General features: G+C 33.7%; 1 protein-coding gene across 1 annotated transcript in view; it reads left to right on the plus strand.

Annotated features, from left to right (window-relative positions):
• Positions 1–254: 254 nt before the first annotated feature.
• Positions 255–19,938, plus strand: part of NLGN1 (neuroligin 1) — a 529,443-nt gene continuing 509,759 nt past the window's right edge. The window contains exons 1-2 of the mRNA XM_010841636.1: positions 255–300; positions 6,236–6,388. Coding sequence (XP_010839938.1) covers positions 6,268–6,388 — 121 coding nt within the window. The 5' untranslated portion in view covers positions 255–300; positions 6,236–6,267. The remainder of the gene's footprint in view (positions 301–6,235; positions 6,389–19,938) is intronic.

Here is a 19,938-nt window from a genome sequence, read left to right on the forward strand (position 1 = left end):
CATATGTATTTTGTATGCTGGATATATTCACAAGCCAAATCTGAGATATTTTGGGGAAAGGGAATTTTTTTTTTTTTTTTAACAAAATAGATAACCAACTTTGATATAATCACTCCCCCATGCTTTTTGGAAATAGTCCTTGAGAATTTTAGTATTTGCACTTATTTTTTCCCCTCAGTCTTGTTTATTCTTGAATTGTCTTTTTTTTTTTCCCCTCCATTTCTCCGTTCTCAATCCTAGGTCCCCTTACAAAGAAACAGACAGATGATTTAGGTGATAATGACGGTGCTGAAGATGAAGGTATTTTTCTCCACCCAATCTATTTGCATGACAAGGGCCTCAATCACTTTTTCCACCCTTTTCTATTTTTTTGCTTCTTGTCTTTTTTTGAAGAGTTGTTTTTAATTCCCGTTTTTGATGTGTTTTGTCTTCTTGCTTGTTGTTACATATGAATATACATTTTTAATTTTTTAAAAAATGAATGTTAAATTTTGATTTTGATGCCAACCATTACAACGTTTTAAAAAGAGGGGCATTTTTTGTTGTTGTTTTCTTGAACTGACTTTTGATATGTTTCATTCCACATTTTGACTGAAACGTGTCCATATTCTTTGAACTAACAATCTCTTCCCTGTAGTCTCTTTGTACACCTTTTGCATGTTTTCTAATCTATGTAAATATTTTACCCAATACAAAATGTTTCATTTTGACATTTTATATTTGTTTAAAAAAAAACACACCTAATAACGTGAAGGACAAGCTAAAAGCTGATATAAAGTGTTTCTTGAGCAATATAATTTAGGTTAAAAAAATACTGTTTTGTGTTTATGTGCTTAAATATTACATCAATAATAAAATGATATGGATGTAAAAGGCATACACCTATTTAGATAATTGTAGTAAACCTTACTTAACCACTTAAGAACTCTGAGAAGATTAAATGAATATCTTTTAATATCAAAGGCACATAATTTGAAGATGGGCAAGTAAAATATTCTGAATTTCAGATTATTGCTAACTATAAGTAATAATGTCTTCATACTATACTAATATCAAAATTATTTTCTCTTTCCAATTTTCTTATGACTTACAGTTCTGATATACTCTGTACATGTAAGTACTCACTAGATTGATTTGAGATCTCTCATTCCATTATGTACCTTTACCTGGTATTAAATGGAGTGTCTAGAGAGGCCCATTGAGTCTTTCAGTTCATTTGCCTCCAATTAGTTTTTTTATTTTAATGCCACCCTAGTTATGATTTTGCCTCCAATTAATTTTTTTAATGCCACCCTAGTTATGATTCTTATAGAAATGACTAATATAATCCTAGGTTTAAAAATAATTCCCAGAACCTTGGAAATTAAATCTCATGAAAACAATAATGTGGTAAGAAAGATTTTCCAAAACAAGATAATCCACACACAGGCCAGCAGAAGTGCTAGTTCCATAAGGAACAACTATGAATGTGTTCTTACTAAACAATTGAGATTTTTTCATTAAGATATATACATTTAATAAACTACTTCAGAATAGAAAATTATAGAAACAAATTATTAAATGTTTAAAAAATTTATTAGATGTTAATGTTTTTATAAAATTTAAGAATTATTTTGATTAAATGAAATTTATGACATTTGATTAAATATTCATTTGCCATGAATATTACCAGTGGGTTAAATGTTAAATACAACACAGTCATTATACTTGAAATAAGTCTTTATAGCTGCCCAAGATTGTCATTTTTAATGCTAAATAGCTAAAAATAAATTTATAATATCAAAATACAAATTGTGATTTTTTTAAACCCTGTTGGAAATCTGAAGAATTAAAACATCAAAGATATTTATTCACCTTGAGGACATGGGTTGTTGTTCCTAGTGCTCTATGAAAACAGCTTACACTTGGGGACCTTGATGTAACTTTGTAATTCCAAATTTTCCCAGAATACTCACAATGTTTGTTTATATCATATCCCATTTAAAAACATATTTTGATGGCTGATTTTATGTGCTACTTTTTTTTTGCTTTTGGTAAAACAGCATCAAGTAAGATATTTACATGTTTACAAGTGATACCTCTGAACAACCACAGTGAACTAAGCCCTGTAAATGTAAGTATATCTCATAGACATAATTTGAAGCATACTTAACATTTTCAAATAGGCATTAAAAATATCCTAAACCCCAACTTAAATTGGCAGGTAGTATTTAGGTTGAGTATTAAGCCAGTTATCCTAAGAGTTACCAAATCAGTAAATATTTTTAAAGACTCATAAGTGTAGAGTCCAAGAAATCAATCCAAGTTCTTATTCCTCTGTGTTGTTTGGGTAATTGTTTAGCAGATAAGGATAAATTCAAATACCCTCCAGGATAAAAACCTTTGAATAATAATTGAGGTTCATCAAATGAGTAGAGGGCAAAAAATTTCTTGAAATGTCTTTAAACGTATCAGGGAAAGATTTGATTCAGGCAATACCCCCAATGTTAAATTCGTTCAGTTTAGTCGCTCAGTCGTGTCAGACTCTTTGCGTTAGATGCCCCCAAATTCTAAATTATGGGCAATTAAAAACTTCATGAATCCTTTAAGAAAAAAGAAACCAGTAAACATGTTCAAGTAGTTATGTAACTAATAATTATTCACCAGGACTGTTAAAGGGAATTATGACTTCAAATATTGGTTGTCAGGCAAGAATAAATCCCAATTGACTGCTCTAGAGCTATTCGCACTTGCTACATTGGCTTAAATTTTTGATTTATCAGAAAGATAAAATAGTTACTAAAATTTGAAATCAAGATACCTACTCAGTTTCCAGTTTATTCGTTTATAACTTGAAAAATTTTTTTTTACTGTAAAAATTTTAGAATAAAAATAATCAGTAGTGTATAGTATTTCTTCTCCCTTAGTTCAAAGACCTAGATGCTTAGCAAAACTTTAAGACATTGTAAATAACAGAAAATATAAGCATACTTTAGGAATATTTGTAGTTTTACTAAACCTGACCTAGTGTTTTAGTCTCTGAGAGTATTCTTTTGATTTTAGTGAGGTCAGTAGCAGCTGTTCAGGCAAAGTCAGATATCTTAGGTGAAATGCATTTAATTTCTAAGGGAACATATGAGACAAAGTAGAGGGACAATATGGCTCTAATAAATTCATTATAAATTATTACACCTGATATATTTGCACTCAAGACCACGTGGCTATTCCAAATTTTATTATTAAAATGATGGCATTAGTTGATAGTATTCAATAGTAGGTTATCTGGTATATCAATTTCATTTATAGAGTCTAGTTCTTTATAAAATCAAAATTTATATTTATATTAAACTGTCTACCTTTATTGTTATGTTGTTATTTTTATTATAGTTGAACAATTTACTATTTATATTTACATCAGAAAAGACCTGTAGACTATGAAGAAAAGTAAAATCTAAGATGGACCCTATGATAAAATGCTATCAAAAGTAAAGTTTTTAATGAGCCACTAAAGGTGAGCCACTCTGATAAAGCACTATCAAAAGTTAGCAATTGTTCTGTAGTATGGGAATGTAATATGGCATTTCCCAAACTTGTTATTAGCACTATTGAGTTTTTATGTACAAGAGTGTTGCCTATGTTGGTGATTAATATACTACCTAGCATTAACTTCAGGGTTACTTCAAGCAAAAATAAATATTGTTTAGAACACAGCATTAGAATTTTATAGAACTTTCTGGAAAAGAGCTGCTGGACACATTCAAGTACTTAAGCAAAGTTGAAATCATTGAGAAGTTTGGAAAGACAAATTGGAAATTAAAATCAGCCCAATCAATCAGTAATCCTTTCAAGTCTAATTTTCAAAGAAAACTAGAGAGATGCCACTTAGAATCCCTCCTAGAATCTATTGTCATATTTTCAGTGTATTCTGGCACTGTCTACTCCATTCTGCTATATTAGGTGTATAAGATGTGGCAGGTCTTCTCAATGTGTGCCTATATTGTTTTCCAGGTGAACAGAATGGTTCTACCAAGATTTCATTACTGTTCACAGTTGGTGCTTTGTAATTCTATGTAATTTTAATTAAAGAAGAATTCTGAAACAGCCTCCCTCTGTGCTACCTCCAAGCATACAATTAGCAAAGTACAGTGTCTGCTGTGAATAGTCAGTTAATGATTTTGATTTAATAATTTATTATTGCTTCTTCGGTGCCAGACATACTAGAAAAATAAGCTAAAACTGTGTGCAGTGAACAGGCATTTAAGGAGGAGAGTTTGACAATTTCAGAATTGTTTCTTTCTATAAGCCTAACATCTCTATGAGCCCCCCAAGTCTTACAAATGAGTGAATATGATTTCCCTCTCGTGGATTTAAGGAGAAAATACATTTAGGTTTTTTCACTAAATGTAGGGTGTGTCTAGTAGATGGTTTTTATGTCAGAGTATCCTCCTCTCACCACTTAAAGACACTTCTCAAGTACACATTTGTGGGGAGGAGAGAGTATGGTAAACTCACACTGATACTAGATATTAAGTCAAATTTAAACTAGACATTTAAAAATGTCTCTAAATTCTGCAATTAGCTATTTCTCCAACTTGAAAATCTGGACTAAGAAGTTGAGCTACAATTCCTGATTTTACAATGATTTTCATTGAAAAAAATGATTATTATAGTAGAAAAATTGACACATTTCTGCTTGTCACCTTATTTTTTTTAAAACAACAATGTAAAGCAGCCTCTAAATTATCACTAGTTTTTTCAATGAGTTTGTATCATATTAGTCTATTCTGAAAGCTGAAACCTCAATTGTTATGATGTAGGGGATTTGTTTGATAAAATATGTCAAAAGCAAAGAAACAAAGCCATATTAAATGATACTTTATTACTATTAACATTAAAAAAGAAAGATTACACACTTGGTGTAATTTGGTTTCAATTGTGGGTAGAAGAGATCATGGGCTATTATATAATAGTGTTTCAAGTATGTACATATTCATAATCATACAGATATATGTACACATATAATATTTCAATTTATATAACAGTTAAAACCTTGTTAACCAGTATGCAGTCCCTGGTTGATCAGATGGTAAAGAGTCTGCCTACAATGCAGGAGACCCAAGTTTGATCCCTGGGTCAAGAAGATCCCCTGGAGAAGAAAATGGCAACCCACTCCAGTATTCTTGCCTGAAAAATCACATGGACGAAGGAGCTTGGTGGGCTACAGTCCATTGATCAGACACGGTTGAGTGACTTCACTTCCAATGTTAACCAATATACAGTTTAGCATTTTTTGTCTCTAGAAATTAGTACATTTTTTACCATTTAAAATTATCCAGTGTTTCCCTTATATATTATTTCTAGACCCTGTTGAAAGCTACATAATCATGGTAAAGTATCTTAGAAAAGCAAATATATTTGATTAAAATTTAGAACTGTATAAATCACTTCAACATCACTCTAAACTTTAGAATTGTTCACTTGAACTTAGCTCTATTTTCTCTAATGTCTACATGACAAAATCATAGAGTCAAAGTGTCAGTCAGTTTTCTTCTTTCAAAGGATAAGGGTAATTTGAATGAACAGATGACTTGAATGGAACTGAAAAATATCATTTGAATGAAAGTCCCCTAAATGCAACAAAGATAAAAATATAGATTTTTTCACTCTATTGCCTGCAATTCATCTGATAGTACTTGAATAGTTAAATGATACTTCTTTCAAATTCTGTAAAATATAATGTTATAATTATGTTCTCAAATTGGAGCATAAGTTATTCAGTGTAATTATGATGCATTCAATATGAATCTTTACATTAATTAAGATGGGGAAAAGAGTGTTTTATTCATAATAGCAGTGATAGCATTGTCCTTAGTTTTTAGCTCATAAATTCCAAAGGCGGTCTAAACAATTGTTAAAAGAAGTTTTAAGAATCATTATCATTCTATTATTTCAATACTAGTCACATCAGAAATCAATTAAAAATAGCACTGAAATTCACACCTACTTGCAATTATCCCAAATTTTGTAATTCAGTTTTATAATATTTAACAAAATTTTAGAAAGAAAACAACAAATATTCATTGCTTTTTTCAGCAATAGATCTTAATACAAGTTGCTTAAGAAACACTTTAACGAAGACAACAATTTAAAGAATTATTTTAACATCATGCCCTCTTGTTTCTAAATTGGAAAATATATTCTCTGCTTCATTATGCATGTAGAGGATAAGAACAGTTGCCAATCATTTGTTTTTCAGATATTCGGGACAGTGGGGGTCCCAAACCAGTGATGGTATACATCCATGGTGGCTCATATATGGAAGGGACTGGAAATTTATATGATGGGAGTGTCTTGGCAAGTTATGGCAATGTGATCGTCATCACAGTCAACTATCGACTTGGGGTACTCGGTAAGAAGTTTCTGTTTTTTTTCAGCATCATTCCATGAAGATGTGATAATTTTGTTTTGATTTGTTTTTTTTTGCTTTGCTTCCTTTCACTCATTGTTCTATGTTTGCTGATTTTGAAGCAAAATTTTTTATATTTTCAATTAATTCTATAAATATTCATAAATTACTTGACAAAAGACAGCTAGGGTTAGTTTTGATATTTAATGATAAAAGGTAATGACATTATTCACATTGTTGAAGAATGCTCTTCTTAGCTTGGCTGTATAGAAATGTGAAAAGCAGCAATGGCAGGGCCTTTCTTAAGAAGAATTAGTTTCTGGGCAGATTTTTCTCTCTTCTGCATTTCTTTTTTACAATGCTATAAAACTGGCTGAGGTTTGCCAGGAACGTAGAAACTAGTTTATATTCTCTTCAAGAATATGTGTATGGACTAGCTTTGGGAAATGATTGCCTTTGCTGTGTTGGTTTGTTTTTAGCTTATCACATGTAATTAGAAATATTTTGTTTAGATGTCATTTGTTGAATTATTTGATTTGCAAAACATACATTGATTTCACAAAGTGTCAGTGTGTTCAATAATGTATATGCATGTGAAACAAAATCAAACTCTAGATCTTTTGTTTTTTGAAGAAAAGTATAGAGCAGTGTTATTATTTAAAATAAATTATCAAGTACTCTGAAATAGGTATAAACTTGCTATTCTACTTGTATAAGTTTGTTTTTTTACAGTATTATCACAATTTAAGGAGTAAAAAAATCTGTATCATTTAATAAAACTCATCTATCTGTGGTGTTTTAAAAATACTTGCTAAGAGTACAATTACTACAAGAAGTTGTTTTTTAAATCTTAATTGATCAAAGTGCTATCTCTTACTATGCACTTAGAAGTTATAATTTATGTTACTTGGGCACAAAGAGATACTACACTCATTCTTTACTCTGAAACATTTTGAAAAACAAGTTTGAATTATATTCTCCTTCACAATAATTGTTAATATCATTTATTTTAGCCACATTGAGAATCAGTTTATTTTTCTCATCAGTGTTAGTTATTATTATTCTAATCCCTTCTATGTAATCCTAGTTCTGTGTTTATGCCAATCTTAAAATATAAAAAGGAATAATTTTGTCAATCAAGGTTGTGTGTTTTGGGGAAGGGGATGTGTTAGCAAAGCAAAGTGAGACTTGATCTTTTTCTAGTGTGCAGTTTTGAATTTGGAATGTGGTGGATAATATAATAGATACACTCTAGCAATGTAGGTGTAAAATACTTCTGTAGCATTGTTCAAATACACATCAGTTCAAGTACCCATCATGTGTAATCATGCATTGGTTCAGATGTTCTTATAATTTCACTACATAGGGGTGAATGACCTCACACCAATGAAAACTCTCCATGTTAGAAGATATATAAAGAGATGTTAATAATAATCTTCTCAAATTAATCTTAAATATCCTAATGTTGTCATTGGTTTGTTAGACAAGATTTGAATGTGAGAATCTTCACTATCTTTAATGCATGTAACTTTAATTATGGCACCGTTTATAGCTAAATTGTTTTTAGTGTTTATTATTCTCATATTTTTCTAAATTTATTAAATTGAAAATCTTGATGCAGTGACTAGTTTTCCAATTGAAAATTCAAAATTAGATGCCAAATTATGGTAATAGTGTTTTCAAGGATTGAAGATCTGCATAGTTATATACAGTGATTTTATTTTAAAAAGTCTTTTGGCCATACATCATGTTGCCTATGATTGGTTATACTCACATAAGATCTCATAGAGTAACTTGTGCTGTTATGCTAGTACAAGTTTCGCCCATTTTTAAAAATTTATTTGGAACTGATAAAGACGTGACTTTGATCTTTGTATCCTCTTTAAATGTGTATTCTAAATGATTGGATTTCAGGCCAAAAGATTCACCAGTTAAAAAATGAAGAACTTCATCTGTATAATGGCAGGCAGTGTTGGGGTTGATAATGGATAATTTTTCCAGTGTTAAATATTTGCTCTGGCTCTGCTACATTTAGGATTTAAACTTTAGTGGGCTCCTTTGTTCCTCTAAGAGACATCATACCCTAATGTTTATCTGCCCTTACACCATAAAGTACTAAACTTTGTTAGTGAAACATTTTTAGGGGTGTTTTGGAACCTTATCTCTAGAGCCGATATTTTCTGGTGACTTCCTAAAATATGTGTTGGGCCTTAGAAAAAGTATTTAAGTGAATTAATTCATGAAGAATAAATTATCAAAATATTTGTTTCAGCACACTTTGCGTGTGTTATACCACAACTAGAACAACAGCCGATGTACCAGGGGGACTGCAAGAGTAAAGACTGTAGGGTTTTAGTTGTAGTTAATACTTTGTCTAACAGTAACAAGGTAAGCCAAGTTTTCTTGGGTGTGGTATCCAAAAGTATTGCTATTTAGTTGGCTCTTGGGAGAATTTTGGACTTTAAGTAGAAAATAAGATTTGATCACATGTCAGAGTATATCCTGAGCTGTGTTTTGATTTGAATGTTTTGGTGTTATGGAAATGAATTTTGGGGTCCAATGTATAAATTGGTTAACTATGAGACTTGATCTCAGGTGATTGACAAAACATATCAAGTTGACTGAAACAGGTAATGTAATTAGTTTTGCTTTGAATTTGCCACCCCAGAGGAAAACTATTACAAGTTTGTTTTAGCAATAAGTAAAATGTGATAATGTTTCAGTCAAAAATTTCATACAGATATCTAGCAGCCAAGTTCACAGTTTAAAGTATTTTATATTAAAAAAATATATATATTTTGTTTGTTGCAAAGTAGAATTAGCATAAAAGGAAAAAAAATACCTCCAGTGATAACATTGTTTCCCAACCAAGACCCTGTCCTGGTTTCCTTCGAAATGGTAACGCAGACTATCTCTATAATTGCATTGGAAATGCTATATTGGTGGTGATAAAAAAAACTGTAATAAGGTTGAAGAAAAAAAAATGGCCAGAGTATAGAGGATTCTGCCTGCTAACCTACTTCCTCAGGTTCTCTTAAAGTTCTCCACAACTATATGTTATTCACTGTCACATTCTTTTAGTAAAAATTTAGACTTTAGTTGTATATGTTCTTTGTCCTTATTTTAACTCTTTGTCCTCTGTTATCTAATACATATTATATAAATTACTCTTTAAAATGTTTTTTTTTAAATAATTATTAATAGTTATTTTTAGTGTTCTATCAATAGTATATGGTTAAAAAATCAGAATAAAAATTATAATGTTGGAAACAGTGAGAAATGCTTTGGTTAAGTGGTCTTAAGAGAGGAAAGTAGTATTAAATAATTTTTTATTTTACATAGGATAAGTATATGTACTTATGGACAAGCATTGAAAGGGAATATGAAATAAATTCTTCTGTATTAAGAGGAGATATGCAATAAACATTTTTGAAAATAGAAACCATCCAAATATATTTTCAGATCTTAAAAATGGAAGCATACATTCACTAATTTAGTGTTAAAAATGTGTTTCAACCCCCTCTCTAAATTTAGAATAAATTTATTGTTTTTTAGAGAAAAAAAGTTTAAAAATTATCTCTATGGAGATCTTAGATAAACATAAAATTTTTATTTGATGGAAATATAATAAGATAGTTTTATTTTGATATGGATATTTTAGAGGCAATTATGCATTCATAATTCAAACACATGTGATTTATTTTAGAAAAAAATTCTCTTAAATATTTCAGAGCTACTGATAATTCTGGACATTTGGCAACTTCTTAGTAAAGGGTCTAATTAAATATTTTGCTTAGTAATCTAATGTCTCTACTACCCATCTATGGAAAAAATAATTAAGTGCTAGTTCATTTACCAGTTATGTTTGAAGAATTATATTTAGCTAACTATATAATGTCATGTGGAGAAGGCAATGGCACCCCACTCCAGTACTCTTGCCTGGAAAATCCCATGAATGGAGAAGTCAGGTGGGCTGCAGTCCATGGGGTCGCTAAGAGTCGGATATGACTGAGCGACTTCCCTTTCACATTTCACTTTCAAGCATTGGAGAAGGAAATGGCAACCCACTCCAGTGTTCTTGCCTGGAGAATCCCGGGGACAGGGGACCTGGTTGGCTGCCGTCTCTGGGGTGGCACAGAGTCGGACACGACTGAAGCGACTTAGCAGCAGCAACAGCATAATGTCATATAAGGCTAAGCCATCTAAAACAAACTTATTAACATTACTGAATATAAATTTTAATGAACACCTAAATTGATATTTATTCTATTGTTGTGAGACCTGTTAATTCTTATAAGTATGATGTCTATGCAATAATAATGCTTCAAATATTATGAGACAAATGAAAGAAATAAATTTAAATTTGGAGTTGTCGGTCATCAAATATATAACACTTGTTTCTAATACTGTATATCTTCTAAGACGTATAAATATAAGAATAGTACAGTCCTTATCTTTAAAGAGTTTTCAGTCTAATCGAGGGAGGAAATAGGCAATCAATAAAGAATATTGATATTCTACTTCATATTTTATAATAATATGTATTTATTAATTGATTTGTATGTACATGGTCACTTGATATATAAAAAATCAGAACAACAGAGAAAGAAAACATAGAATATCAGATGGATCAACATGATACAGTGATGAGATTCTTATTTGAATCAGAGAAGTTTATCAGATTTGCTAAAGTTTAGGTAATGATCATGATTTAAAAAGAAAAATATATTCATTTAAGTGACTCAATGTTTTGTCATTATTTTTTGCATTTTTCAAATTTCTTTGGCTCTGAAGCCTGAAAGAAACAAACTCTAAATATGACCTTATATTTGAGAGAGAGATATATATATAATATAATCAAATATTATATATTATGATACTAATATCACCCTGTCATCCAAATGTGTTATTAGTAGGTGGAAGAGGGAATCAATCTGTCCTTGAAGAGTCAGAGATGTTTTCATGGACTTGGTAGTATTTGAGCAAAACCGTGAAGGATGGGATTAAATGAAGAGAGAAAGACATTCTTTTTATTTGTATTTGTTTATACTCTTTCTGCTTCAAAAAATTGGAAGTGACTTGTGACACACACATGTACATAGGTTGATAAAACCATATGGAATATGAATGCATAGATTATAGAGAAAGATTCAGAAATTTAGGCTTTGAAAATATACTGGAATTGAACATAAATATGTATCCCAATTTCTTAGAGGCAAGGTAAAAAGGATAATGGATTGAATCTCATAATTGTTATTATGAGATAAAGGAAATGTGTATATCAGAAAAATACACAGACTTTTTTTCACAGTATACTACAGAGAAATTTATCATGAGTTGTATGTATTTGGAATACTAAAAATAAAAAAATAGAAATCCTGTGATAGTCTTTATGCCATTAGAAGATATAGAAATATTCTCAGCACATGTTTATATACTAACCCTCTGTAAAAGCCAAAGACACATTGATGAATGTCCACAACATTTATAGTGTCATTTTAGCAAAGAACTAACCAAATGCAGTTCAAGTAAGACATTTGGTGGTTTCACATTTAATAGACTAGAACTAAAAACCAATATAAAGCAATGATAGTTAACCTGGTCCATAGATTTCTTCTCTCAAATACCAGTTGTGTTAACTGAGGTTTAATAGGGGCTGGATGGTAATCAATTTTAGTTTGAGTGCTTAAATGATCTCCTGGAATAGAGATATTGTTTGTCTTTTGGAAAAAAAGAAACTGTAGATAGATGGGAGCTTTTCAGATTGTCAATTCCATTGGTCACTTCTCTGTTCTTACCTTATCTCATCTCTCCATAGCACAGGACACAGTTACTAGTCCCTTGCGTGTATGCTTGTTTGTTTGCTGATGCCAGGATTTCCTCCTGCCTAACTATCTGCTCCTTCTCAGCTCCTTTTGTTCTTTCTTACCCTGATACCTAAATATCGAAGTGCCGCTACGCAGATGTGTTGGCTCCCTTCCTTACCATGTATCCATAGGAGAATTTATTTATGGTTCTCAGTTCAGTTCAGTTCAGTTGCTCAGAGGTGTCCGACTCTTTGTGACCCCATGAATCGCAGCACGCCAGGCCTCCCTGTCCATCACCAACTCCCTGAGGCCTCCTCAGACAGCCATTTTGCTTTTTTTGCATTTATCTTTCTTGAGGGTGATCTTGATTCCTGTCTCCTGTACAATGTCACGAACCTCCATCCATAGTTCATCAGGCACTCTGTCTGTCAGATCTAGTCCCTTAAATCTATTTCTCCCTTCCACTGTAGAGTCATAAGGGATTTGATTTAGGTCATACCTGAATGGTCTAGTGGTTTTCTCCACTTTCTTCAATTTAAGTCTGAATTTGGCAATAAGGTGTTCATGATTTGAGCCACAGTCAGCTCCTGGTCTTGTTTTTGCTGACTGTATATAGCTTCTCCATCTTTGGCTGCAAAGAAATTAATCAATCTGATTTCAATGTTGACCATCTGGTGATGTCCATGTGTAGAGTCTTCTCTTGTGTTGTTGGAAGAGGGTATTTGCTATGACCAGTGTGTTCTCTTGGCAAAATTCTATTAGCCTTTGCCCTGCTTCATTCCATACTCCAAGGCCAAATTTTCCTGTTACTCCAGGTGTTTCTTAGGGTTCTAAATACCACCTATAAATAGTGACTTCCAAACTGCATCTTTAGGACTGACTGTTCCTCAAAGCATCAGATTTATGTACTTCCACCTACTGACATCTCTAATGATTAATGAAAATCTCCAACTTAATAGCTGAAATATGTTGATTTTCTCAGGTCTGCATATTTGTCTTCTGCATCTAGATTATAGTAATTATTGCAGCAACAGTAATAACAATCACAGTCACATTCATTGAGAAATTCCAAAAGCTATTTTGGGCAGTTTGCATAGATCACTTTTTTTTTTTGGCTCCCCATTGGAGAATCCAAGGATTGGATTATTAAATTCCCATAATAACCTTATGAGGTAGGATTGTTATTTTCCTGATTTTATAAATGAAGAAAAAAATGAGTAGAGAGCTTAAGTAAGTAGTTCATACTCATGCAGATCAAAGAGTGTTAAGTGGTAGAACCAGGATTCTAGCCCAGATGGTCTTCTCTTGAGCACAACCCCCACTGATGGCATTGGTAATGCCATCCATCTGGACAAGCAAAGAAAACTTCTGCAGACTTTTTCCAATTTGTCTTTTCTTTAGGCTGAACCTCCAATTCATCAGCTTCTCTCAGTGACTTGTTCCAACATATATCCTGGATCTGTCTCCTTTCCATTTCTCCCTTTGCCAAACTAAGCCAGTTCTCCTTGAGACTCTTATATTATTTATCTCTTTCACTTTTGCTCCCTACCTATAATCCATTCTCCACACAGCAAAATTATATTATCTTTTTAAGCCATAAATTATACCAGCTCACTTTTCTGCTTAATACCCTCCACTGGCTTCCCCACTGTTCACTGAGAATAGAATCCAAACTCTGTCTTTGCTCTGTCTCACAGAACCCTGTGTGAAGAAGGACTTGTATCACTTAGTATCTGTACTTCTTGTACATGTATCCCTTAATTTGTCTCAAAATGCTCTTCCTCTCTATGCCAGCCATATTTTGTTCTTCCTACACACCAAACTCATTCCCATTTTAGGGATATTATACTTGCTGTTCCCCCTACATCAGATCTTTATGGGGCCAGTTACTTATTCTTCTGATTTGGTTTAAAATGTCTTCTTCTTGGAGAGACTGTCCACATTTATCCAGTCTACAAAGAGTCACCAAGTTACAAGTCACGTACTTTTGAAAATTCTCTCTATTGCATTGATCAGTCATACCCAACTGAGTGAATGAATGAAACAGTCACTAAGTCATGTCTGACTCTTGTGACCACATGGGCTGTAGCCCACCAGGCTCCTCTGTCCGTGGGATTTTCCAGTCAAGAATACTAAAGTGGGTAGCCTTTTCCCTCCCCAGGGGATCTTCCTGACCCAGGGGTCGAATCTGGGTCTCCTGCACTGCGGACAGATTCTTTACTGACTGAGCTAATAGGGAAGCCCATACCCAATTACTTCCTATTTATATTTGAATTTTAAAATTTTATTACTCTCTGGCACTCTGAAATCTCTTTAGGCTACTTTTAGTCCCCATGTGCTGTGTACTCAGTTGTTTCAGTCATGTCCAACCCTTTGCTCCTCTGTCCTTGGGACTTTCCAGGCAAGAATACTGGAGTGGACTGCCATGACCTCCTTCAGGGGATCTTCCTGATCCATAGATCGAACCTACGTCTCCTGTGTCTCCTGCGTTGCAGGTGGATTTTTTACCCAGTGAGCCACCTGGGGATCCCGTTTTAATCTCTGACACATGGTATTTTCTCAGAAAATATTTATTAAACAAATTTAAAGTGTATCTGAAGAGTCAATAAGTGCTCATCTGATGTGGTCATGGAGTGGAGGAGGCCAAGTTTGAGGCCGAGAGAGAAGTCTGAGTGAAAGCCAGAGGAAGAGAGAGGCTTGGCATATTAAAAGATATGAACAAGGCTAGCAGGAATGCTTTGAGTAAGGGGTGAGCAGTGTCAAAAAAAGGCTAAAAACAGGCAGCAGGTCACACAGCATCTCATTAAAGATTTAGGACTTCCAATAACAATGAGAAACAATGATAGGGCTTTGAGCAGATGAGTGACTTGATTAGATTTGCATTTAAAAAAATGTGTTGAGTAGGCCTAGACCCTGATCGAAGTTGACATTCTGTTATGGATACCAAAAAAAAAAAAAAAACAAAACAAACAAACAAAAAACATGGCTTGTGCTTCATTAAAGAGACATGCTTGGTAAATTCTGTGAATGAGACAGATATTTTGCTCATAAAGGATTGAAGCACAAACTGAGTGCTGCCTGACTCAGGTGAGCATGGGAATCTGTCTTTTATACAAAGAGCATCACAGGGGTTTTGCTGCTTTTGCCTCTGTTTTTTGATAATGGAAAAAATCAAACCATCATTATGGAGAACTCTATTGAATTCCTGCTTAGAGGAATATGAATTAATATGATCAATATTATTCCAGAGACTGGCCTGTACAAGAAACTGCAATAAATTATTGGGTTGGCCAAAATGTTTGTTCAGATTTTTCCTTAAGATGTTTATGGAAAAACCTGAAGGAATTTTTTTCCCAAGCCAATATTGTACTATGATGTCTTATTTAAGTTTCTGTGTTGTTAATATGACCACATTGAATCTCTGGGTTGTCCTAAAAAAGAGATTAAAAAAAAAATTCTGTGACAGGGTTGGAAGTATGTGGTTTATGATTTCATTAAGACCAGTGATTTGGAATAAGACCTCAGAACAGAAGAAACATTTCCTTCATTTCTATTTACAGTGATCTGTGACTAGAATTGGACTACTATTTTCAGGCACTCAAAAGGATTGCAACTCACTAGTCCATAAACAAAAAGATATTGAGTTTCCTTTTCAGAGCAGAGACCATCATCCTAACTCAGTCATTGACTTATTCCATGAACATTATTCCATGAACATAAGTTACGGGCCCACTATCAGTTCCTGGTAGTTGGGGGTCTGTGTCACATTGTTGGAAAAAGTCAGACCGAAACCTTCCTTTCTGAACCTCACAGTGAGTAAAAAGAATGCCATTAAACAAATAAACGGAGAAGGCAATGGCACCCCACTCCAGTACTCTTGCCTGGAAAATCCCATGGACGGAGGAGCCTGGTGGGCTGCAGTCCATGAGGTCGCTAAGAGTCGGACATGACTGAACGACTTCATTTCACTTTTCACTTTCATGCATTGGAGAAGGAAATGGCAACCCACTCCAGTGTTCTTGCCTGGAGAATCCCAGGGACAGAGGAGAGTGGTAGGAGGCTGTCTATGGGATCGCACAGAGTCGGACACGACTGAAGTGACTTAGCAGCAAACAAATAAAACTATTAGCACAAATTTTGTTAAGTTGTATTTCCAAAAAGAATAGACTGTTTAAAAAAAAAAAAAAAAGAATGTTTGTGGTAAAATGTAGACTGAAGGATTCTGGAAAGGCCTCTATGCTAGTACAGTTGTAGCTTTGGTTTGTGTTTTTCTCCATGTATTTACAAAGTTAAATATTGGAAGATAGATAAATATTTTGAAGTAATTTTAAAAGATGTAAGATAATTAGAAGCAAAATAAGTCCTTTGAACAAGCAGCTAGGTTAAAAATACAAAAATCCAAACAAACAAACAGACCACCCACAATTAACCAGGCAAAGTTCTCTATCAGAATTGAATGAGCAAAATTGGTTTGTGAAATGCAAATATACCAGGAAAGAATCCCACTGGAGGGACTAGCCCTTAGCTACTGAATCCTTAGAGAGCAGGACACCGTTCTTTTCAGAGACAATTCAAGTGTCCTCCTTCATCAGCCTTATATCCCTGAGATAGTCTATGCAAAGTAGTAAGGCAGTTCCATTATTGTTTATTATTATTATGATTAAATGGAATATGGTCTCTTTTTCATCCAGTATCAGTTTTTTTTTTTTTTTTTTCTCTTTGTTCCAAGCAAATAATTTGGGCTAGGATTTTGCTTTGGGGTTTAGTTTGCTAAGGGATCAAAAATGATCCTTTCCTTGCTCTGATGAGTCATTAATATGAGACCAAGTCAGGACTCCCTCACCTTCCCATGACCTAGTGCCAGGGTCCTCGAAATCCCATTCACTTGCACTACTTTGCCTTCAACACATACTGCAACTTCCTCTGCCAGAGCATCTCATGAGGTCTTCCTCCTTTTCTTTCTTTTTTCTTTCTAAAGTCTTTTCTTGAACTACTTCATAAACATTCGAATTTTGCTCCTTTTCCTTTGTCTTCCTATTTTTAATTGGTACAATTTAATTTTTCTTTTAAATTCCTTACATTTGTTTCCTTCTTTCTATTTCTATTGCTACTGACTGTTCACCTTGGGTCCCAGGTCTTCCAGCTGACCTTCTAGCCTCTAGATTCAAATTTATATGTAATTTCATTCCACACCACAGGCAGGCAAAATAGCTTATAAAAATAAGTATCATTTTTTGCTTTTTTTTTCAGTTTTAATTTCTGTTTTTTAGTTTTCCTCTGATCATCATCTCCAAATGGTTCTCATTAACTCTAGGATCCATTGTAGATATTTCCTGCCATTCAGGTCTGCTAAGGTCTGCTGTTGCTCTTCTCTTCAGCAAACTGTATCTTTTATTCATTTCTGGAAAGTCCTGTCCACACAATCCAGGCTAACTTCTTGACAGCCTACCAGGATCAGTTCCAATATCTTACTTGCCACATTTTTCCCAATCTCCCAGACTCAACTATCACCGTACCTTCTGCAGAGCTAACCCAGGCCAGATCTGTCTCTTCTTTGTGCTCCCATAGCTTTCACTTGGGCATGCAGAAAGCCAATCCTACTTTTTACTGTTGCATGTAATAACTGTTTAATATAGTAGCTGCCTTGCAACCCAAACTAGAAATACTTTGTGTTATTTGGTTTTCCAATATGCTTCAGACTAGTAAGTACTCAGTATATATAACTCAAAACTCACTAATAAACATGCAAATGAATTCACTGTCTCCTCTTCTTGGGATATACATGTCTTAAGATACAGACGAGGTGGAAAGGATGGCTGATGCTGGATGTGGGTAGTGAAGAGTACTACTATGTGCATGCATGAGCCTTGTGTCTAGTCCCATATAAATGAGGTTAGATCTTGTTAATGGTAGCAAAATGGTATTTTTCCCCCAGGCGAAGTGGTGAGAAAAGTATCCTCTGGAGAAGCACACTGTGTACTGGTACTGTAATACATGAAAGCTGTAATTTATTGTAAACTGATAAATGATTTCTGCATTTGGTGGTTGTGGTTTAGTCACTAAGGCATGTCTGACTCTTGTGAACCTATTGACTATACTTGCCAGGCTTCTCTGCCCATGGGATTTCCCAAGCAAGAAAATTGGAGTGGGTTGCCATTTCCTTCTCCAGGGGATCTTACTGACCCAGGGATTGAACCTGTGTGGTATTACAGGCAGATTCTTTACTGGTGAGCCATGGTGGATTCTCAATTTCTGCATTTACCCTGCATTTAATACTTGCTTTATTCTCTTTCCTGCTTAGCTTGGGATAAGTAAAAAGATTGGTGCTCCTGAGCATTAAACATAAAAAACAGTATTAAACACCAGTGTTTGAATTAAAATATATAAAAATGGCAGAAAGGGTAACTATGGATTCTATGTGTGTAATGGGCTATGCAATCTATATAAATTTTTTGAACTCAGATTTGAGTTGCTCTTTTGTAAGTGCAAGAGGAAACAAAAGGAATATATTTTTGTAATTTTTTTTAGACTTTGCCTTTTGATACTTTACCTATCTTGAATTGATTTACAGGTGCTCAACTATTGCCATGAGCAGACAGTGGTGGCTTGAGAGATCATAAACTATTGATTAACCTCATCCTGATCCATTTTTTTCTAAAAGTGCAATTAGGACCATAGATTTAGATATTATTCTTAGAAAAAATCTGCATATATGAGGCAAGTTATATTTCTCAACTGATAATAATATCACCATTTAGAAACTCTTTCTAAAGAGCTGAGGCATACCCTGAGATAAGACAGATCCAAGAGAAATATGAATTTCTATACTGGTATGTGCTAGCTTCTTGTACTTGAACTTTGAAAAACATCATCTTTTCCAGAAAAGTTAGTTCTCGTAGAGAATATACAACACACTCAAACAAAAAGAAGTTTGGAAAAGGATTTTTGTGTTAATATCATCATAATTAGGAATAGTTTTTCTGATAGAAAATATGTAACTATTCTTAAGTTATTTAATTGTGCTGGAATTAAGTTTTTTTTTTCATTTCATATTATAAGCTTTAAGAAATATTTATTATCCCTTTTAAACATAAATAAAAACATTGCTTCATTACATAATGTTTTCCCTTGAAACATGCCATAATTTAAACATGTTTAAAGTCATAAGAAACTTGTTTTTCAGAGTGTATGTTCAACTCTTCTGTTTTAGGGTCAATATATAATATTTATCAAAGCAGATGTATAGTCTACAGTTTATATTTGGATTGATTTTCTAGAAAAACTTCTTTAGAGGGACCATCAGATCAGATCAGATCAGTCACTCTGTCGTGTCCGACTCTTTGCGACCCCATGAATCACAGCACGCCAGGCCTCCCTATCCATCACAAACTCCCGGAGTTCACTCAGACTCACGTCCTTCGAATCAGTGATGCCATCCAGCCATCTCATCCTCTGTCGTCCCCTTCTCCTCCTGCCCCCAATCCCTCCCAGCATCAGAGTCTTTTCCAATGAGTCAACTCTTCGCATGAGGTGGCCAAAGTACTGGAGTTTCAGCTTTAACATCATTCCTTCCAAAGAAATCCCAGGGCTGATCTCCTTCAGAATGGACTGGTTGGATCTCCTTGCAGTCCAAGGGACTCTCAAGAGTCTTCTCCAACACCACAGTTCAAAAGCATCAATTCTTTGGGGCTCAGCTTTCTTCACAGTCCAACTCTCACATCCATACATGACCACAGGAAAAACCAT

The sequence above is a fragment of the Bison bison genome, unplaced genomic scaffold, assembly GCF_000754665.1.
Source record: "Bison bison bison isolate TAMUID 2011002044 unplaced genomic scaffold, Bison_UMD1.0 scf7180017864164, whole genome shotgun sequence".
NCBI lineage: Eukaryota > Metazoa > Chordata > Mammalia > Artiodactyla > Bovidae > Bison > Bison bison.